At 41.9% G+C, this 23,645-nt stretch overlaps 1 protein-coding gene across 1 annotated transcript in view; it reads left to right on the plus strand.

Moving 5' to 3' along the window:
• The first annotated feature begins 1,664 nt into the window (after positions 1-1,664).
• The window catches only part of SLC6A2 (solute carrier family 6 member 2), a 59,462-nt gene continuing 37,481 nt past the window's right edge, over positions 1,665-23,645 (plus strand). Inside the window, exons 1-2 of the mRNA XM_083870250.1 lie at positions 1,665-2,045; positions 23,370-23,501. Of these exons, the coding sequence (XP_083726376.1) occupies positions 1,736-2,045; positions 23,370-23,501 (442 nt within the window). The 5' untranslated portion in view covers positions 1,665-1,735. The remainder of the gene's footprint in view (positions 2,046-23,369; positions 23,502-23,645) is intronic.

Genomic DNA, 23,645 nt, shown 5'->3' on the forward strand with positions numbered 1-23,645 from the left:
GAAAAAAGGTTTTGTGTGATGTGTTGGAAAGAGATGAGGACAGGAAATCAGAGTAACCAAAAGAGAACGCATGAGCTGCATGGTCTAAGCACCTGAGTGCTCTGGAACAGTATAACCACTGCTCAAATGCTTCACCCAAATGAAGGATTTAGAATTCAAGTCAGAGCTGGGATGTTAGAGCTTGAACCAAGCGTGTTTTGTGAAGGCAGAAAATCTGTATATTATCTCTAGGTGTCTTGCTAGCATCTTTGTAGCCTAAAGGGAGATGGGGAGGATGCCAATACATGAACTTTAACTCTGAGGTGATATTCTTTTTCACATTACAAGTTTGCAGAGAAATCTGGTATTCTTCATGAACTCTGACTCGCACCTCTTTATGTATTACAATATATGTAATACTGTTTTATCAGCCCTAGCAGAGTAAATAAGTATGGTGGTCTGTGACACCTTTGAGAACCCTCTGTGATGACCTGCTCTCACTGATACCAGGCAGAAAGGGAGCTATTTAGTACTGGGGAGGGAGAGCTGTTTTCTGTCTTTTGTGGACAAATTTTATTCCCTTAACTGACACAGAATGTAGAGTTACTATTCACAGCTGTAACAGGAAGAGTCCCTGAAAACCCCTTTCTGCAACTGTATTTAGCCAACTTCTGGCACCAATCACTGTTGTGCTGGATAACTTTTTGCCCATTTTACATGTAAAAGACTCGGGTTCCATTTGGAATAGCAGCAAATACCTAATGTCTCACAAATGTCTCAACCTGACAACTGAATTCTACCAGCCTCACGTTTGCCATGCAATAAGAAGCTGGGCATCCATCAGCCCTGGCACAGGAGCATTAGCAGTGTCCAGCTCTGCCTGCATCCCACTGGGTTCTGATGATAAAAGCCAAAAATTCTGCTGTTTAACTAAAGCCACACTAGCGGACAGGGGAGATCAGCCGAGAAAGAAGGGAAGTGGGCAATCCAGGCAGGCTGTACCTGTTGCCTGTTGCCGGCAATTTCAGCTGGCTGGAATAGGGATGCAAAATAGGTTTTGCCTGGCGGGAAGCGGCCGCTCCGAGCGCGCCACAGTCTGCGGCCGGACGGAGCCGACCTGAGTAACCCGGCGGGGAACCAGGGGCGGTGCGGGCTCCAGAGTGTGCGGGGTTCCTGACGGTGCGGGGCTCCTGACAGTGCGGGGCTCCCCTCAGTGCGGGGCTCCTGACAGTGCGGGGCTCCTGACAGTGCGGGGCTCCTGGCAGTGCGGGGCTCCTGACAGTGCGGGGCTCCTGGCAATGCGGGGCTCCTGGCAGTGCGGGGCTCCGTCAGTGCGGGGCTCCGGGCAGTGCGGGGCTCCGGGCAGTGCGGGGCTCTGGACAGTGCGGGGCTCCCGTCAGTGCGGGGCTCCTGGCAGTGCGGGGCTCTGGACAGTGCGTGGCTCTGGGCAATGCGAGGCTCTGGGCAATGCGGGGCTCTGGGCAATGCGGGGCTCGGAGCTGGCGGTGCCGGGCGGCCCCAGGTGCGGCCGCTCCCCGCGGCAGGAGGCGCGGGCATTCCCGCTCCCCGGGGGCGCCCCGGCGGGCGCGGGCGCCGCGGTCCCCCCTCTCCCGCCTCATTTGCATGGCTCTTATTACGGCCGTGCCTCGCTCCCGCCGCGCTGACACCGCCGGGCTGAGCGCGGAGTCGCCTCCAGCGGGGAGCGCGCTTCCGTTATCCGCGCGCCCGCGCCCCCTCCTCAGCCCGCTCTCTCTGGATGTTTAAGGCGAGGATGAACAAACAGGTCCAGCCCGAGCGCAAAGTGTCGGTGGTGGCCCCCTTGCCGGACCGCGCGGGGCCGCCGCCGCCGCCCAAGAAGGACGTGGAGCTGATCCTGGTGAAGGAGCACAACGGGGTGCAGTACACCAGCAGCAGCCTCCTGCCCGCCGCCCCCGCGCCGCGCTACGGCCCCCAGGACAGGGAGACCTGGGGCAAGAAGATCGACTTCCTCCTCTCCGTCATCGGCTTCGCCGTGGACCTGGCCAACGTCTGGCGATTCCCGTACCTCTGCTACAAAAATGGAGGGGGTAAGAGAACCGACCGCTTGCCAGGTCTTTTTTCCCCGGCCCCACGGCCCCGAGGCGCCCCGGCGGGAGGGCGGCATCCCGCTGCTCCTGGCGGAGTTTCTGGGGCACAGCCGTGCCGGGGCTCGCCCCGCGCTGCCCGGAGCGCTGCCGGTGCCGAGGGGACGAGCGGAGGGCGCTCCCCGGCGCTCCCCGGGCTCTCCGGGCTCCCCGGCTCTCCCCGGCGCTCCCCGGCTCTCCCCGGCGCTCCCCGGGCTCCCCGGCTCTCCCCGCGCTCCCCGGCGCTCCCCGCTCTCCCCGGCGCTCCCCGGCTCTCCCCGGCTCTCCCCGGCTCTCCCCGGCTCTCCCCGGCGCTCCCCGGCGCTCCCCGCTCCTCCCGGGCTGACCCTAACCCGGAGCGCCCTGGGCACCGCTCAGCCCCTTCCCGGGAACGGTTGCTCGCACACTCCTCGAAGTTTAACTTAGTTTTTGAGTTACAGGCGTATTTGCCTTCTGCTGCCACTCCAGGCTGCTTAACACATTTTTTTCGTTCGCAAAAAATAGCACCGGGGCGGGGGGGAGAGAAAGGCCAAACCAAAGGCACTCGAGCAGAAAAACAGCATCTAGAGGAGCTAGCGCCAGACTACTGAAAGGTTTAGTGGGGGCACTTTTAATGTAGGATCATGATTTCTGCCCTCGGTTCTGCAGTGTGGGGGTTCTCCCCTCCTCCAAAGTAGGTGAGAGACTTGTTACAAACAAAACCTCACCTCCTGCACAGTTTGGCAATGCCAGCAACAAAAAATTACATACAGTAACTATAGTTGGCTCAGGTTGTTTGGCATGTCTTCAGTAAGACCTTAACTCCATCATCCTCTTTCATCTCCCTGAAGTACTCTGTGCTGACAGTGGTGACTCCAGACTGTGATGGAGTAACACCATCTGCAAGCCGGGCAGGTGCCTGGGCTGCTTTCAAATCACACACAGAAAGAACAGACCCTGCCTGGCAGATGGAGAACTGTGTGTGAACACTGAACCAGACAGATAGAACTGACAGAGAAAGCACGTTCTGAAAGATGGTTATGTATGGATATAGTGATGGTGTGGTTGCCTGGTAATAAAGGCTATTAGTTCACACTTGTAACATAAAATAATTGCTTCCTGTGAAAATAGGAATGCAGGATGAGTGGGAAAATCCTTATCAGATAACATGGAATTATACCTGTCCTTGGAACTTAATAAGATGCTGGTGCTAATGAAACACTCCGGAGCTTGGTACCTCCAGAACTTCTGAGAGGAGTCAGAAAACCTCTCTGCTCACCACCCAGACAGACCGAGGAAAGCAGTTAGTTCTGAAAAATAACCTCCATCCTTATTTCGTTATGTCCAAAAATAGTCCTAGCCCTCCCCACTAGAGCAGCACAGTGCCTCAGGAAGGCAGCAGGCTCCCGCTGGGTCAGGTGCAGGTGTGGCAGCAGCATCATTCATACCACTCAGGACAGATGCACCATTGCCACATCTCCACGTCATCTGGCAATTTCCAGGAAAAAAAATATATTCCCCTATCTCACTTTGCACAAGGTGACACCCAGAGTGCCTGAACTCTTTTCTATTCTAATTTGGGTCACTTAATTTCCTAACCTGCTTCCTTCATCATTTACTGCCTGCTCAGGCACAGAAGGTAACAGTCTGCAGGTCTTGCATTTTGTTTAGCCACCATATTATCTTATGTCAGTTCAGCTAGAAAAAACTGGGTCTTCATTAGCATCTTCTGATTCAAATACTTCCAAATGGCAATGAAGAGAATGCCAACAACCAACAGCTACAAAAGGCACATTTCAATGAAAAGTTTGCAGTAACTTTTCCATATCATCAAAATAAAATCTGACCTTTACGAGCAAAGGTGAGAGGCCCTTTGCTACCAAAGTCTATAGAATGGCCAAGAACTGTTTACTGATACAGAGACCAAACACTTTGGTATCTTAAAATTTTTCCATCCATTGCCTCTTGTGCTGGACATACATATTAGTTTCATTCAGTAGAAAGTCTTGTAAGAGTTTCAGGCTCTAAAAGTGCTTTAGTGAGTGTCAAGCCAACTCAGTCACTTCTTTCTTTCAAATTGTGTTTGGGAGCTTGTTCACTTTACGTGTAAATTTTCCTACAAGACCAAAAAACATAAGGCAGCAAGCAGAGCTGTGGGATATCACCGGATTTTGTTGAGATCTTTCCAGTCATAAATCATAGATATTCTTAAATATCTTCCTCCTCCTCCCTCCCCCCACCACTGTTATTGCATGGAGGCACCTTTCTAGTGCTAATTTAACTTTTTTGCCTCAAAAGGATAACACAATGAGTTTCATATAATTGCTGTGTATCCCCATGCAGAAGTTGGTATGTGGATATAGACTTGGGGAAAACTTAATTTCACTATTTTAGTAGTTCTTCTGGACTGCTGAGCAAATTAAAGGGAAGAAATCAGAAGTTGTTTTTATACTTGTCTATCATGTTCAGACTTAACCTATTAATAAAATTTACAGGATGCTCATACTAAGATTACAGTTTGCTTTTTGAGATTTATAAAGAACTGCTAGGTAAAGAAGAATCCAAGAGAACAGATTAAACTTGAATTGGATGGTATGCATTAAGTAAAGCACTGAAAGGTAAAAGGTTTCTTTTCCTCTTCCTTCTGCAGTTTCTCTTTATTCTGAAAGCCTCAGCAACTTTTCAGCCTCAGTGACTTAACTGGAGCTGACTTTGGACAGTCAAAGGTGTGGGTTATGAACACGTAATTATTGACCGACTGATACACATTACAATGCCCTGAGTCCTTAGAGTCAGCAGAGCTTGTGCTACGTAACAAAAAGAAATTCTGCTGTCCTACCAAAAGCTACACCCACAAAGGTTCTACAGATGTTCTTAGAAGTTGAACAATAAGGACATGGAAGTGGTAGAAAATGGCATCTTCCTTTACCTTAAAAAAAAAAAAAAAAAAAAAAGTTAGGTGGTTGACATATGGACTATGTCCTAAAGCTAACTATGATTAATTCAAGATGCCTGCCACACTAAGGGCCTTTCCATGCTTGTAAAAGTAGGTGGCTCTCAAAAAACCATGGAAACTTACAAGAACTGAGAAGGAAAATATAAACACACACTGTATTTCCCCATTGAAAGTTGAATTTTACAAGGGCATGGACATATACACCCCCTTCTTTTTACTAGCCAAGTCCTGGAGTGTCTTTCTTTGATAAACTCCAGGGAAATTTTCTAGAAAAAAAACAGATATGGAGACTTTTGGGTTAGATCTGGAAGTTCCACTTATACAAAACTCTGATAAATTTACTTTAGTGAGTATTACTTACACAAGGCATACACCACCCAGTGGCAGCCACACAGACTTTTTTTGTTAGATAACTTCGGAGAGCTCTGGTGGTGGCAACAAAAAGAAACATTTATATTTTAACAAGCTCCCAGTAACAAAAAGCTAGAGAGTAAGAAGCATCCAGCAGAACTAAAACACTGAATGAATAGCCAGAAACATCTGTGTTCTGGAGTAGCCTGCTGAGAGACCCCAATGGGACTTCTGCACAAAGATAGATGGCAGAATGTAACCCTTCTGTAAACAACCGTAATTTTTGGAATCATTCTTCTGCTATTAAAAAAAAATCCTCAGTCTTTAGTAAGATCTAAAAATCTAGAGCATTTATTTTTCTGTATCAGTTACCTACTTTCATAGGGCTTGCCTGCCTTACAAGGGCAGGGACAGGTCCAGTGGCTGTATTGTAACATGAAACATGCCACAGAAAGCTTTCAGGACAGATTAGTTTGAACAGACTGGAGGACTTCTTGCCCTCACTGACTTGTTGGAAGCAGAATATGTCCACTGTGTGCTCTAAAGTATTTATCAGGTGATAGGGTAGGCTCTGTACAGATGGGAAAAATCTGCAAGCTCCCACTAAGTAGATATGGCAACACTCCAGAAGGGAGAATTCTCAAACATCACCTTGTCAGTGCAGCTGATCAAAAAAGACCACAACTTACATGTGTGTGACTGCTGCTCACAGCACAGAGGAAAAGCACTGTTTGCAGCAGATGGAATACTTTTTGGGCAGTGCATTTGTGAGAGTTGCAAAGAAAGGCTTGTCACTGGAGAAATCATCAACTATGATCATTTCTACTGCCTGATTTACAAGAGCTGTACCCTCATTATAACCTTTCTGGCAAGGCTACTTTTTTTTTTTTTTTTTTTTTTTTTTTTTTTTTTTTTTTTAGAAAAAGATTCCCTAGCTGTATAACTCTCTGTAAGTGGTCAACATCAATGTACTCCAAAGAATTCTTTATAGCACAATAAACATTTTAATTGCTTTCCAGCTCTACAAGAGGCTATGGTGAATTAAAGAAGACGACTAATATTAAAATTATACTCTCATCAAAGATTTATCCTGATATTTGGATTACATCTGAAATTTTACTGATGCCAAATGAAGTTGAGTAATGCCTACTATGATTAACTGAAGTGCTCACAGTGGGGGAGGATGATGCTCAGTCTTAGTTAATAAGCTATTGTAGTTTTTGTGCAAGACACTTTCAGTACTAATGTTCATTTTTGTTTCCTGTTCCTGCATAGTCATAGGCAGAATTAATATTTCCCACTGAAATCTGGGGAAAAGGAATTTACCAACATAAAGTACTTCTTTTGTGAGCCGAAGTCTCTGCCAGGTCAGTCATGTTCAGACTACTCATTAGGAAGCATGTAATTGTCGGATTAGTCACTGGAGACTTACTTTATCATAAGAATCAGATTAGGTTTTTAATGAATTTAGGAATAGCGGCAGATAAATGTTTTAACATTACTCTAGCTATCATAATGAACACTTTAAATCTCCCCTGCAGCATTATTTTCAAGTGTTTTTAGACCACAGTATTTCCAGAAGAAATTGTTTGCTTCAACAAACAGTTTGCCAGCAGTTTCAATACACTTCAGAAGTATCTTATAATTTTCCCCAATGCTCCCTGTCCTAATCATAGTTCCATGAGCTGTAATGCAGAACTGAGCAATCCACAGCACAGGTACCAAAGGCAACATAAACCAGATCCAAATATCCCTGAACAGGCCCAGCACAAAGTCAGGAGCCCAGAGCTGTCACACATGGAGAATGGCACAGTGGAGTTGTCACCTCCCATGGAGCTGGGAGCCTGGCCACTGCACCACTTCACTGAGAGCAAACTCTGGTGCTGACTGCACACCTTGCCTTTCTGCTACACTCTGCCTCTTCAGTTTTGCCAAGTGTCTGCCACAAAATTTAATCACTGTTTTGGGGAAGAATATAACCTGGCACTTTACAGTTCAAAGGTGGATGACCTTTGCCTTACAATATCAGAGTTTATATTTCAAAATAGCATTGATGATGATAATAATAAACCAACTTTGAAGTAATCTCGCTGCAAAGCCTACGCCAAGAGTTTGACTCATCAGTCAATCAAAGCTCAGATGCAAATCTAGTGATTTTGGTTTCCTAAAAAGGGGTTTTCAATTCCTATTAGCGCATCAAACTACTGACCTCAGATAGGTTAAACTGTTATGCTGATTTCTTCACTCTGGCCTGAGCTCTGGGTCCTCAGCCATAGTGTGACATTAGGGACAATGCTCAGTTGTGTGATGTGGCAGTACCTTCTTTCCCAGATCCAGAGTCAGTGTCCAGCTCACAGATGTTCTCTTCCCTTTCCCACTCCATCTATTCTCTTTCCCTTCCTTGATCAGCCACTAATCACCTGCAGGGCATGGATTCACCCAGGCTCTTCAGCACTGAGCTCAAATGCCAGTTGCCAGCTGCTTCTCTGAAATTCCCTGTTCTGCCCTACATGTCTTGTTGGCTCCACAAAATAAACCTTCAGAACAGGGATTTCTGCAGGGTTATAAGCTGCTGCATCATATACCCACATCATTCACTACATATGCAATATTAAGAACAGCTGAGAGGGAAGAACTGAATCTCTCACCCAAATCTTTCATCAATTGTAAACTTCTTGTTTCTGACTCTTCTTGTATCTGAGGTATGATACCATGAAATAGTGTATAAGTGACACACTGTATAGACTCTCAGCTAAATATCTGCCTGTGCAGAGATGTTATTTGTCCCTGAACAATTCTAGCAACCCTCAGCTTGATAAATTTACAAGGGTCTAGAGAGATACCAGCAATAGAAAGGTTCTAGATAAGATCCATAATATTTAGCGTGATAAACCTTAAGAGGACCATCCTGTGGCTAGGCAAGTATTGAGAACTGATCTAAAGGGAGCTCCAATCAATTACCAAAACTGTTTTCCAGCACTACTGACAATAAAAGAGCTGGAGAAAAGCAAGATACGTATTTCCAAGTATGGTGGATGCACATTTTGATTACCACTTGAAGTACTTTATTCTAAACTAAGAGGCAGAAAAGGCTTCAAGAACTAAACTTAGTTCTGTTTTTGAAAATTTAAAATCTCTTCTTAAGGTCTTCCCATCCCCTGCCTCTCCCCCCGCCAAGCCCTCTTCATTCCTGTACACCCTTCTAAATTCTGCCAAGGAACAGAAATATCCCTAGTAAACCATTCCTGCACAAGTAAACTCTGCAAGTCACATTAGGAAGCCTTCAAAGCTCATATTAACTCCTACTGAAACAAATAGAGGACTTTCTTATGGTTTGACATGGGGTCCTGGGTTTGGATACTCATTCAAGCTGACAGAGCAGGCAGATGAGCCTCTGTGTCTGCTTTCTCACTCATGTCTTCTTGAGCTCTGGGAGTAATGGAAAATAGAAAGGCCAGGTGAGGAGTGTAGCAGCCAAGAGCCCTTCTTTACTGAAGAAACCAAAATATCTCTGAAGAGACTGTGACATGGTCTACATGCTTTGGGGACAGAATTTCATTTTTAGGTAAAATAGCACAAACTTGTCTGTCAGTTCAGTGACTATGTGAATACAGCTCCAGCAGCCTAAAGATATTATTTCCAGACAGATACTTCTACCCCATGCTTAGACCAATATGAAACAGAATGTTAATACAACTACTTAAACAGAAGATCAGGAGGAACATACAGCTTTAATGAGAGTTTAGATATGCTGTGAGAGGAATGATGGATTAAAATCAGTCCATAAATTACTGAACCTCTTGCTGTGTATTAAAATGGAAATGAGTGGTTTAAAGAATTTTGAGCACTTCTGAGAAGCAACCTCAAATAGCCCATGTCTTCATTTTTGCTGTCTGATGGTAAGCACATCAGCAACTCCCAGTTGTAAAGCCTTTGTCCCAGTTTAACCAATTGATTAAATATTTAAGAACAGTATTATGGTTCTCTGCTAACAGTCTGCACTGTAAACTCCATAGCATTTACCTACATTGCAGTTATTACATGTAGTTATTAGACACTGTTGTACCTAACTGCTCTCAACATTATTACAAAATAATAAACCATAACCAAGTAACTCTACACTTGGAGATACAGTGATACTAAAGCATCGTAATTTAGAAGTCAAGACAGAAATTTAAATGATCTGTCTTTGTAAAACAGTTCTGGGTCTTTCACTATCTCACTCTTAGTACTTTCCATTTTCTCTGTACATACAGAATCATGGAATTATTTGGGTTGGAAGGGACCTTAAAGATTTGTCCAACCCCCCCTAGCATCTTGCAACTGACTCTCAACTTCTTGAATTGAAATGTGACAACAAGAAAAAAATCATTATTATTGTTCTTCCTATTATCATCGCCATTATTATTAAAGTTGAAATAAATTGTATTTAGGACAAATCCACTGTTCCAATCCATTTTCAATGAAGAGTATGTAAGGAATCCAGGAATATCACACTGATTATAAACTTTGAGTTTTCCTTCCTGAAGGCTTTTGGAGACAAAGGATTCGTGTTAGCAGCCCATTACCCATGTCTTGACAACCTGTAATTACCTCCTGCAACTACAGATTCTTAATAATCTGCTTTCCTTCTCCCTACCTTCATACTAAGTCTTGAACCTTTGCTGGAAAGGTTTCATCCTAATTGTGCAGATCTTATATACTGGTGCCAAGTCAGAATAGTTTCAAATGCAAGGCTTTATCGACATTCAAATCTTGATTTCCTAAAGATGGATATCTGAGTCCTTCAGGAAATCAGCATCAAAAGTGCCTAGATCCTCAGTGCTGTTGTATTCATGGAAATTCTGGGTAACTGTAGTATAATTCAGCACCTTAACTTCTGTATAGATTCAGCATACTTAATTTTAGCCACAGAGGTTTTGAAACCTTTAATCAATAAAGAAGGGAAAAGGAGGTGAGAGGCATGGAAGGAAAACAGTTAATTTCCTTGTCTTGTGACATATTCTTCTAGAAAACCATAGGAAAGAACCCACAAACTACTTATCAAAACCATCCTTTGTTTTATTTTCCCTCTTCCTTCTCCTTTCCCCTATTCTCTATTCAAACAAGTTTTGCAATCTTTCCTGAAGCATGACAAAGGTGACAGCACAGAACAGCACTTTGGGAACCAAGGGTCTGCCATTCAGAAGCAGAAACTGTCAGCAGGGAGGTCTGGCTGTGTAAGCCACATCCTTCTCTACACTCATATTCATCTGAAGTACACCACCAACTTTCCAGTGAACAGAGTTCTGTGATAACATATTACTAAGCAAAATTCAGGCAGGATTGGGCAGGCAGTTGTCTGTTGCCAGTCCATAAATGTTTTTTCATGAGAAGCATTCTGAGTGCTGGTGTGTAGTAAGACAAGGTGCCCTTATTATACAATAAGTCTTTTTATAGAAGATGGTAATTTTTCCAGTGCTCCTACTCCTTAAGGCTTCATGAACACAACCACTCACTTCCAAAAGCACAAGTGATTGCAGAAGCTGTGTTCTCAATGTAAGTATTAACTGATTGCTACAGTTTGGCTATTATAATTGTCTAAGAATATATGCTAGGTGTCCAAAATAGGATCCAACCCTCCTGAATTGGTGGTGTTAGACCACACAGACATAAAATCTTCCTTGTAATGCTTTGTTATAAAAGCTTCCCTAGAACAAACCCAGCATCAGAAGAGCAGAAGAGCAGTACTGGTTTGATCCTGCCCCACTGAAGTAAACAGAAGTTGTGATTTCAACAGCAGAAGAATATTACTCCTTTGCAGTCTTTATTTCAGAGCTGGAGAAAGTTATTGCATGATTTCCAAGCGCTGGGTGTCCTGTCTTGCTACAGCATTCTTGCTAGTCTGAGAAACAGCTTTTGTGGTGTTGATGTAGGGGAAGGATTGTGGCTGGGCAATTGCACAGCATTCATCTTTACTGAAGACTGCAGGACTGTGGGAATGAGCTGGTTTTCTGGCCCAACAGCAGCAAGGAAGGATGAACCCTCTGCAGTTGCCTCACTGACCATCCAAATCACTGTTTCCTTGGGCCCAGTGTATGTACTGAAAAAAGCAGCTGAGCATTGTGCATCTTGATTTTTGTCAGCTATTTTTAATTTAGTCTGCACCTCCTGAGCTATGTAGGTATGTGTGTACAGCACCCTTCTTCATTTCTATTTTTCTCTTCTGTAATGACAGACGTCTTGCAATGTCTGTCCTGAAGCAATGCCAAAGGTGACAGCACGTTACTTGCCCTTAAGATCCATATCTCGAGGGGAAGTATGATACCGATTCCAGTCAAATTCCAGTTAAATAAAGAAGGAGGAAGAGGCTGGAGGTTTTCTGGCACAGCACCCTGTGCAGAGTAGACTAACGGGAAGAGTTTTTCAGACCACAAGGTGGAGCAGTAGATCCTCGCAGGTCTTGGGAGATCCCAACCTGGTCATTAATGTCACAACATTTATAAGAAAAGAGAATTTCATGGTGGCTCATTAGTTTTGAATGCAGAGGTGCCCAGTAACAACAAAGATCGTTCCCAAGCAGACCATTCTTGTATTTCCCACTTTATTTTATCTATTAGGATATTATAGGAGTGGCAGCTTTTGGCGGTGCCTAATTCACGTGTAGGACCTCCCTTGTCAGCATGGCCACAATGGCAGCAAGGACACAATCCATTGGTAACAAGAGCTTAGCTCTGAACACACCTTTTTAAAGAGAGTGCAACAACAAAATGGAGATACAGCCCCTTCCCCCAAGGACTGATACAGGAGGAAACAATTTTTCAAATCCTAAATTTAGATGGTGCTCCAAGTACTCTCAAAAGATTTAAAAGATTTGCCTTTGGAAAAAGAAAAACAAGCTCCCCACAGGCTTTAATGAGTACATTCTACAATTTAAAGATTTCTTTTTTGCTCTTCAATGTTAACATAACCCACATTTCAGGAGGTCTCAGCATCTTTCCTTCTTGGCAGAGGAATCATTATTTCACAACACGATAATTTCACAATTAAGTATATTGGACTTACTATGATATTCGAAAGTTCAAGGCCAAATGCTACCAAAACATCAAGTCCACAGCTTAGAAGCCACTCTCAGAAGTGGCTTGGTACATGACTGCTCATCAGCATGCAGGGCTGTGTCTGTTCTGATGTGCAGTAAGGTTGATCCTTAAAGAAAGCTCCCAAGCTCATGCCCTCAAACTGAGAGGAGATTAGAGCTGTACACAGGCATCTTAGTTCTACAGTTTATCACAAAACTAAGGAAGAGTTTGTGCTGTGCAGAGCTTTGTCTCCTTTCAGAAGAGAAATTCAGATGTGTAAATGAGATTATGAGGCAGGTGTTGGTGAGATCAAAGACAGTCCAGGACTTTGTTTTGGAGAAGAGTTTGATCGTTTGCTTCTTTTCTGCAGTTTGTTTCTCATGTATGTATGGCTCTGCAGCCTTAGTTAAAATCAATAGATTCATAAACCACATGGGAGAAATCCTGACCCAGCTGAAGTCAATGGGTGATTTTTTTCCATTGACGTCACCAGAGCCAGGATTTAAACCCAAATAACAGACGTCTCTCTCTTAAGGACTCCTAAGGAGACAGAATTTCCAGACTAAGAATTATGTGAGGGGAAAAAAAAAAACAGAGTAAAGTAATAAAAAACTATTCAGAATAAACTGATAGAGAAAACTTCCACTGAGTAGTAACTGATCCTTCACTCAGTACAATAGCTCAGTGCTTCACTTAAAAAGCAAACTGTCAGGATTACATAGATGATGGTGATTATTACACAAAATAGGTTTACTCTGTGAGAGTTAGACTATGACCTCAGCATTCTCCTATGTTGGGCTCAAGCAATAAAAAAGTGCTATTTTAAGAACTGCCTTTTACTCTCAGTTTCATAGGGACAAATGATTAAGAATCTCTTTCTAGCTTTCACGGCTGAAAAGAAAAGCTGGGAAAGTACAAAGTAAATTCAAAACTAAAAGCAAGCAGCAAATAAAAGGACTGTAGTAGATCATACATTTTAAAGTATTCTGGGGCCTACTTCATGGTTTTTGGACTTTTGAAATTGGTGGCTGTAAGAATACAGTTACTCTCTGGCATAAGTTACTCTCTTCACTCTACCCTAAAAGAAAGAGGCAGAAACCAGTTACCAGGCTCTTCCTGAACAGCCAGTTCATCCTCCATTGATTCATACAGAAACTGATGATGAAATCACTGTTTGACCCTAAATTAAGAGATTTTGAGATCTCCAAGATCACCTTTATTTTTCTTTCTAAATACCTTTTTACAGTCATGTTATATTGTGTGTTTAAAACTGTTTAGAAACAAAAACGTTTAAAAAATACCCCTAAAATAAATAAATTTTAAAAATCCCAGTTGTGTGGTAAGTTGAAAACAACAGACTCATCCACAGTGATTTATCATAAGGTCTGAATAATCAGGGAATAAAACTGCCCCTCAATCTGCCCAAGAAAAAGTTTGTACTGCGATGAAACAAGAAGAATTTTGGTTCAAACTGTTAATAGGCCTCTGCTTCATCTTGGCAAGGAGCTATGATGGGCCCTGGGGTAATTTTCGCATTCTTCCATGGCATTTCAAGCTAGGAGGCCTGTGCAGAATGGCAGTGACAATGCATGCACTGGACAGCTTGGACTGAGGGGAAAATTACATTGCTTGAAGCCTATTAGGAAAACAGCCCACTAAGAACAAACATAAGGCTCAAGTTGCATACTTAAAGAAAAACTTTTGTCTTATTCATTCCCACAGAAGCAGCTGAGCAGTTGGAGGATGGAAAATGAAGGAAGGATGTTGCTAGCCAGTACAGGTAGATTTGTGCAGCATTGTTGTGATTTCATACTGGTCTAAATAAGACTCAGTTTACCCTTCCAAGCAAACTGATGTCAAGACAAGTAGTTCTTACAGTCCTCCTGCTGCAGGAGGGATGATATTGAGAAGTTTCACTTTGTGCTCACAATGCCCAAATTCTCAGGGACCCCGCCTAATGGCTGGCACGCAGAACATTACCAGCACCTCCCTGTGCCAAATACAGATTTTCCCAAAAGGAAAAGTTTTCTGTGAAGAAGACTGTGACAGTTTTTGTGAAATTCCTGTGTTTGGTGCCAACAGAAAGGTACAAAGTAAAGGAGCCACATCCACTTGGAAATTACTATTGTCCAGGCCTTTCAAAATATTAGCACAATACAATAGTAACTATAATCTTTGATAAGAATACAGGTTTTTCAATTTTTCTAGGCAATTATCCAAATAGTAGCCATGACAATAATGGTAAATTTGCCAATATCACTGTTAATAGCACCACACACAGCCATTAAAGTTTACAAATAAATTTAAATGATGCAGCGTTTGTCTTCTATAAGAAAATATTCTTTGTGGCTAGATAACATACTATTCATTTTAAATATCTCTGATATCTGTACTTTATAATTTAGAAAGCATGTCCAAGAAATATCACTAAAATGCACACAGTGGGTTTTAAGAAAACATGGATAATGGCTTTATAGGGTATGTAATTTTGGCCTTCTGATTTAAAGTCCTGTTTAAGCCTGCATTATATGTAGTTTACAGTACAGTTACTCTGCTTCCCTTAGTGATGTCAGAAAGAACATTGATCCTGAAGGCTTCATTTCTAGTGACTGAGAGTAAAGGTTAGATTTACTAGAATTCTTATAGATAGGAACACTGACCATCTCACACTTCTGTAACAGAAATAACCCTTTACTGAGAGGAAGAATTTAGGGGATTCTGTTAGGCAAGAATTTGTAAAGATTAAGAGAGTACAAAAATATTACGCTTTATAAAAATAAATATCTAATAAAGACTGGAAGGAAAAGGAAATGTTTTGCTTTAGTCTTTGAGTCCAAAAGTTGAAGTTATGACTTAGAATCGGATTAATCACTAAATGGTGTAAGGCAAGTTTTTAAGAGTATCACAGATTGTTGTGCTTGATTCTTCTTTAGCAGAATTTCAAGGCATTTACCTCCTATTGGTTTGTACATTAATCCTCTTGAAAGCTGCTTGGCACTTGTCTGGAGCTGATTTAAGATGTCTTGGGCACTTTGTTTTACCCTGGCACAGTTATGAATCTCATGCTGCCTAAAATGGGTACTGCATCCTCCCCAGAGGGTGCTTAACTTAGAGGCTGCAGGCTGGTTTTTATTCTGACAACGTGCAAAAGAAAAGCAGATTTTAAGAGCAACACCCTCCACCCCAGATTGCTGAGAACCAGGAATTGCCCTGCTCCATGCCCAGCACAAGGCACATTTCACAGCCCTTGCCTTGCTGTGTAGGACTGCTGTGGCTCTGATCAGCTCTGCCAGGGCAGTCCTGCCACCCCCGACACAGGGGGCACGGCTGGCAGGGGAATCTCCTCATGTACAGGGGTGCAAGGACAGTGAGCAGCTCCCACAGGGGCAATCCTCAGTGTTAGAGAGAGTAGAAAGCAAGGACCAATACTGCCCAAATGAGGGGCTCAACTCCAGAAGATTCATCCCAAGCTTTTTTTTATTAAGCTGGAAAAACATATAAACTTGGCATTCCTGACATGTTAAAAGCACAGCTCAGAAAGCAGGTACCATAACTTAATGTAGACACCAAAAGTGTCTGCGCAGCTCCTCAACCTGCCAATGAACATGCTGCACCAAGAAATACCTGTAGGGTGGCAATTTCAGACAGAAAACCAGGTATCACTATTGCACTGTAATTAATTAGCTTAGTTCATTCTTCTCTGTAGATTATAAAAGAAGACTGAAACACTTGATTCAAAAACAAAACACAAACAAAACAACAAAAAAAACCCCAGAACAACAAAAAAAGCCTCCAAAACAAAACAACCAAATAGCAAAGGATCTGTCTAGTCTCTTCCAATCAGGTTTGTAGGTTTTTCTGTCTGAAGGTCTGGTCTGTGTTAGACAGCAAGTTAAATCAAAGTATCTCACAAGCCATTCTGGCATCAAAGTCAGATTAATCCATGAATTTTGAAAACATTCATTTTACTTTACAGCTGGCTGAGGGAAAAAAAAACCCAACACAAATGGACAAACAAGTTCTCTGAGAAGATGAGGAAACTGACTAACAGTCTATATCTGAACCAGAGTAGAACTGTGGTTGCCAAACTCTCCCTGGCACCAACTCTCCCTACATTTAAGAGACAGCTAAACTGATGAAGTAGTATTTCCTTTTGTGTACATGATGATGATCCTTATATCACAGAGAATATCTTTTCAGTACTTAAGTTGCTTATCTTGATCCACAAGCTCACAGAAAATACCTTCTGATATCTTCATTCAAAAATATTTTTAGCCATGGATGCTCTGCCACCACTAAATCAGGGTACATTTTGACAGGCACCCTGCTCTTGTACATCTGAAGTACAGCCTACACCTTACCTGGGTGGTTTTGCTGATATGCAATTGCAGGTGAATATATCCTTGTGTCACCCCTAATAATTGCAAGGTTGGAGAAAAAAACAGAAATAGAACATTCCTAGTAATTAAAAGCTAGAATAGTATTTTTTCCCTCTTAATTTAATATCTCTTAAGTTTCCAGTCATGTCTGCTGTGAAGCAGCAATGTTCTCCAGGGAGGCATCTGCATGCTGACCCAGTAGTCCAGTACTATACATCTCCCCTGGCTAGGACATTCTGAAGAGTTTGTGAACTATTTGCTGGTTTGCTCCCAGCAGTGTTATCTGTCCAGGAAAAGGATACTACCACTCCTACAACCCCCCTGTCCTACTGAGCATTAGCAATAGGAATGGCATAAATAACAGAACAATCTACAAGCTGGTTCCACAGTCCAGCTCACTTACTCTCTCCTTTCTTGTTTAAACCAGCCAGGTAGTGAAAAAGTAAAAAAGCACAAAATCAAGATGGTGGATTTGGGCAGGAATGTTAGCAGCTAGGCTTTCATATTGTTACAAACTCCAAGTATTTACTTATCAAACTACAGATAAAACTCATTGTATTGATCTAGAAACAAAAGATCTAACTCCAACTCCTCTGCTATAGAGGTACAATGTTAAAAGCTGTCCATAAAGCAGATCTTTGGACTTTCTATGGTCACCCTCATAGCAAATGATGGGAACTCTTCCTTTCCTAAGCCAGCCACAGTGAGTGTTGTGAAGGTCAGCAGCAGGAAGCCCCCACAAATCTCCAGAGCTCCCACTGCCACACTGTCCACCTTGGATAAACCTGATTTATATTCTCTCATAGCCACCGTGTCTCTTCATTTATTCGTTAATTTCCTACCAAACAACACAGGCCAGAGTCCTGTTCTTGTATGTGCCTGCAAATATCTTTAAACTACACATTGTTGTAAATGTGATCGTTTCATTAATTTATGTAAATAGGACCTTGGCCAATGACTTGGTTGTTATTTATGAATGAATCATGCTGCTCTGAGTGGCTGGATATATTTAACTCTCATTAATTTGTTCAAAATAGCTACTAATGGGTTTCTTTAGCTCATGACTCTTGTAACAAAAGGCAAAAGGATGATTGGATTTGCGTGGGGAGGGCCAGGGTAACCCTTTCTGTTACTAATCAGTGGCCAGCTTATAAATACACTGCACTTCAAGTGATTTTAAGACAGTAGCAGGTTAACAGCTCAAGACAAAAAATGCAGGCTTCAGTTGGCCTCAGCCAACAGCACTGAACCATTTCTGGAAACTATTTGTTTTCACTTTCTTTTGAGTGAAAGGAATGCTGTTAAATTTGCAATTCTGAAAAAACTGAAGGCTCTGAGCCCAAATTGAGAATAGTAATATAAATAAATCCAAATCTAGCAACAGTTTGTTGGAAGGAGTAGCTAAATGTAAAGGCTTCAAGAGAAACATGCCACTCACCATGGTATAGATCCACTGGTTTTATGATTCAGAAACACTTTCCATTTTAAAAGGTTGCATACTTGGAAGATTCTATTGAATACTTGGAGAATTTTACATGTGTAAAGTGCTGCTGAAGTTTTTTGTCATGTGATCTGTTTTGCAGAAAAATGTTATTTTTTACAACTAAAATCTCTTGCTAGGTGCTGTCAACATCATCATACAGCTGCTGTTATCATCATCATCTTGTCTTTGACCTGAGGTTCCATCATGTTCCTCTGTAGCTCTGACTTCTCTTTGCTGTATCACACAGACCCTCATTGCTTTTAATCTCAGGTCAGCAGGGTCTTAGTGTTTCACCCCTTCTTCTTCTTCCCAGCTGTCAGCTCAGGCTCCAGCTCCCCTCCTTCAGAGGTGCCCTTGGAGGCTGTGCAAGTTTAGTGGCCTGTCTGTTGAAGAGCCAGATAACATCCATGTACTAGAAACACCTTCCTTTCCAGTTACCTCGTTTTCTACCCACGGTGATCTTGTACAATCTGGATTTCAAGAACTCTGCATCAGTGACTTCATTTTTCATTCACAAGAGTCTGCACAGATCAGAGTTTCCACCCATTTTCCTTGTTGTCAAAGCAAATGTACTACATTTTGTCAAATGGTTGTTTATATTGTTTGGAGTACTATTTATTCTGAATGAAAAGAAAAAACAGTGTTCATCAATGTTAATAGAGATATTAGCTTGTATTTCAGTTCACCAATTGGGAGATCTCTGCTTTTAGACTGTTCCTGCACAAATGCTGGAAACACTCCTATTGGAAAATGCACTGCAATATTTGCTCAAAGTTTGTTGTTTTAGCAGACACCCCTGCCAGTATAACATTTTGACTAGAAATAACCATGGTAACAAATGCAGAAGACTAACAAACACAAAGAGTTCAAAATTGTTTCAACTACCCCTGTTCTGGCCTACTTCTTGTATGTGCATCAAGAATCCTTTTAGGATAACCAAAGCCATTTAAAATATCTTTTTTTCAGCCATTATTTAATTAATGCTTCTTTCTTTCTGGTATTTAAAAGTGAGATGAGACCTCCTGGTAGGACTGAGAAGAATATTTAGAGCTTTTGCTTCCCACCCTTAGGATGCTGGGAATGCTGACAAAGAGAGGAAACACTCCATGTGGATTCTGGTATAGCAAAATTAAGAAGTTGTTTTGACACTGGACACAGGAATACAAAGTCTGTCTTGTATTTTGTCCTTCATTAATTAAATGTAATAGTTTTTCAAAAAAATATCTGTGTGAGTTTCCACTTGAAGTTTCACATAGGTGGTTCTTGTAGAAGCTGAAGGTTTGACCTAACCTAGTTTTGCACAAGACATAAGGCTGTCTTAACCTCATATTTGCACTGGTACCTTAAAGGAACATGCATGTGAAATCTGTCAGGAGAGAGATGTAGCAGTTCACAACAGTCTCAGGCCACTCCGTGGCTCTCAAGCCGCATGTGACTCAGTAGAGAGTCAAGTATGGCTCTTGTGCCAGAGCTCTATTACAGATGTTAATGACTTCAGCTTTTTAGCTGTAGAGGGAAATTAGGAACCATTAGGGATTGCTGGAACCAGTGTTGCCTTGTGGGCTGCAGCTGCGTGCTCACACCGTGGGGGAGTGGAATCCCCTCGAGTGCTGTCAGCGCGTTTCTGCCAAAGCCGCGATCGCACAGATTGCGTCCCCCAGCCCGCTGAGGTAGGTAGGTCTTGGCAAGCCTGTCTGAAGTGTTAGCCAAGCTCTGCTTCCTAAGAGTTCAGCTGTCTGGCCTGTCCAAATGGGACACTGCATTGGTGCAATTGAAGCACTGCAGTTTCTGTGGATTGAAGCACTGCAGTTTCTGTGGCCAGTGGCACTGGCAGGTGACAGCCATCGTGCCACCCTCCCTAACACACTCCGACTTCCTAGACAGGGTGGGCATTAACACCAAGTGCTCCTGCAGAGAAATCTGGGCTGATGCTTCAATTCACACCAGTGGAGCTAAAGCAAGAGGCCCACCAGGACTGCTTTGCTTCTTTCCTGGCCCACAGGATGTTCACACAAACAGGACTGGAAGAACTTTCAAACACCTCTTGTTCATAGGACACTGCTCCTAAATAGCCCTAAGTCAGAGCCCCTATGCAAGCCAGAGTGACACTGGTCAGCTCACACACAGGCTGTTTGCAACCATTTGCAGACCATTCTATTCTAGATCTATTTCACATGGAAATTTAAATGACGTTTTGACCATAATTTATTTTTCTTCGAAGGGGCCTTGATCCCAGAAAGGGTTGAGCAAACAACATGAAAATTGATTCTGGATATTGTTGAGGGAAATAAGAGCAAATATAAAAGTTCTTACAAAAGTACCTGACTTTTTGTTATTTTTTACCTAACCAGAAGCTGCTAAACAAGAACTTTCCAGAAGACTCCAAAACATTAAGTCAAACTTAATATGACTAAGCACCCTTACTTTGGTATTTATCTCAATTTCAAAATACTTCAATCACTTTGCACCTGAAAAGTAACCCAGCTACGAAACCCTGCCATACTGTGTAACTGCTCTTTGATGAAAATTACACCACACCTTATTAATCCACTGCGGGGGCAGGGCGGGGGAAGAAAAAAAAGAAAGAAACCTCCTTTAACTAAAGGCTGGAATGACTCGCAGCCAAACAGATGACACTTACACAAGTGGGCCTAAGTACGGTACACTTCACAGTTCATCTTGCTATTAGTCATACTTAAAAACTGCATATTTTAAACTCGCATTTAATACGTATGTCCACTACGCATCTGCAGGATTAATCTTCTCAAATACAAATTTCCCTGAATAGGCATCATGCTTTCCACAGTCTTATGACATTAATCAAACATCACTCCCTGCAAACTCCATACCTCCCAAATACAAGCCAGGTTTGTGAGTCAGCTCCACACACTGTAATATGATCAAAGCAAGACAAGTATGGCACTTCAAAAGCTCACTTGCAGGAAATCTGACAGTAAAACCACCTAAAATAATTTTTCCAGATACTAGATGTAGTGAAAGCAATATGTAGTATCCCAGACTGATTTTGCTGAGTATGTTTCAACATTGAACAGAGCTCAGAACTGCAGGGTATTAAGTATCTGTTGAATGCAAATTTTTTTTCTGTACACAACAGTTCAATGTGGCAATCATAGAAAACAAATTATAAACACCAAAATATTGCCAAAACATGTATCGTTGATACTGTAGTTGCTTATGCAAATGCAAGTTGCATTTATATTGCATTCCATCATGAAGAAGATTCTTGCCCCCAAAGTGACACAACCAATATATTTCAGTTTTTAATATGCATTCTCAAAGGTTTAAGCTATTTTTTTCTCCTGTTGATATACCTTGTCTCTGTTTCATTGCAAGGTTTCAACTTTCAAATGACTAAACTTATGACTGAATGCTGAATACATTGTCCTTACCATTATGTTACAGCAGGTTACTTTTAGATGTAGATTGGTGGTATGACTAAGACAGCAGAGTTTGTTTTTCTATTCTATTCTCCAGTATATAGTCAAAATTCCTTTTCTAAGCAGTCATGAAAGCAACTTACACCATAATATCTGTGAAAAGCAAGCTCAAAAGGTAAAGAAACAACTATTCAATAACAATATGCTTTTTAAACTTACATTTCAAAGTACATTCAAACATACTTTTTTCAACATGTAATTCAACATGTTTTAAAAAGCAACAGTCATGCTTTCAGCTTTTTACCTCCTGTAAATGTATAAATTTAGGAGCAATGCAAAGTTACTGCCCTTTAGGGAGGAAGATTTCAAATTACTAAACAAGCACAACAGATTTTATAAGTTTGCACTACTTGCTATTATGAGAAATAGTCAAGCTACTGCTGTTTTTCCTTTTGCTGAAAAATTGAACTATGATATTCACAATCTAGTTTCCTTTTCATAGATAACTCCTAAGGACATTAGTCATTTATTCAGTGTATGTAATTACTCTGTCAGCTCTCTAGTTATTAAAGCAATCCAATAATGTTTTTAATACAGGCAAGTTTAATATTAATTGAACTCTTCTTGACCAAGCAAGCTGTGCAATATAATAAACGTTACCCTTTGCATATACCACAAAGCAGAGAACTGTCAGAGCCCACAGTCATTAAACATGACACCAGCTATAATTGCTTTATAGTATTATCACATGTGGCCATGCATAGGGGTAATCTCTCTGTGACCTGGATCACATATAATAGCTAAGAAATTTTCAGGTAGTTTCTACATTAGGTGATCCTTTTGTATTTCATCTTGTTATGCTCTAGTAGCTGACGCACCAGGATTTTTCCAAAGGTGACAGTTTCTCAGTGGCAGTACTGTCACAGGAGAATTCTCAGCCTTGTGAAGTGTTCCAGGAAGGTGTCAGCAGCCCCAGCACTGTCCTGCTGCAATATCAGGATCAGTTCTGGGGCCCAGCAGGAACCTCCACATTCTCCACAGTAATGGCCATGAGCGTCCCTAGGTTGGAAAGGGGTGTGTTGTCTAACCCATTTCATAAGAGTAAGGGAATTTGTTACAGCAAAATCCAAAATATGTCATGGAAGTTTAAATTCTTTATAATTAACCAGTAGTAATTAATTTCCAAGCCAGAGGTTCTTGCAGACACTTCATACGGTGATTTAAGTTGCTCTTACAAGATTTCACAAATGTCTCTTCTGTTGCTGGTTCTGTGTTCCCTTCTGAAAATACTAAAAAAAAAAAAAAAAAAAAAAACAACCCACTTAAAATTTTTCATAGTCTCTTTCCCTTTCAGCTATGCAAGTGTGTTCTTGTGTTCAGCTTTTATTTTCTTCTTCAGTTAATTAATTTTCAGGGACACTTTTTTTTTTTCCTCTTTAAAACCAAAAATCAGAGGGAAAGCATTATGGGGAAATAGGACTTATGGCCCATAGCTTTTTTTCAGGGATTCTGGAACCTTTAAAAAATACAGAAAAGGGATGTGAACACATGGGTTCTTCCTTCCTGATATTTCCTTTCTATTTCCCAAAAACAGTGCTTTTGTCTTTAGCTGGTAAAATAAGCAACAGAGAAAGAAAAATGCAACCAATACGAAGACTACAATGTCTTTTTACTGTCTTTTCAGGTGCTTTTCTTATACCCTACATCCTCTTTTTAATCATTGCTGGAATGCCCCTGTTCTATATGGAATTAGCACTGGGACAATATAATCGAGAAGGAGCGGCCACTGTGTGGAAAATCTGTCCAGTTTTCAAAGGTAAGTGTTCCTCTGTGCACTTGAACAGCACCTGAGGATGCCACACACATGTGATCACAAACAACGTAAAGATCTCTCATCTTTCATAGCCAATACCATCTTTCACAGTGGTATTTGGTGACCTTTGCCCAACTCTCAAATCTT

The sequence above is a fragment of the Zosterops lateralis genome (assembly GCF_965231275.1).
Source record: "Zosterops lateralis genome assembly, chromosome: 12".
Lineage (NCBI taxonomy): Eukaryota > Metazoa > Chordata > Aves > Passeriformes > Zosteropidae > Zosterops > Zosterops lateralis.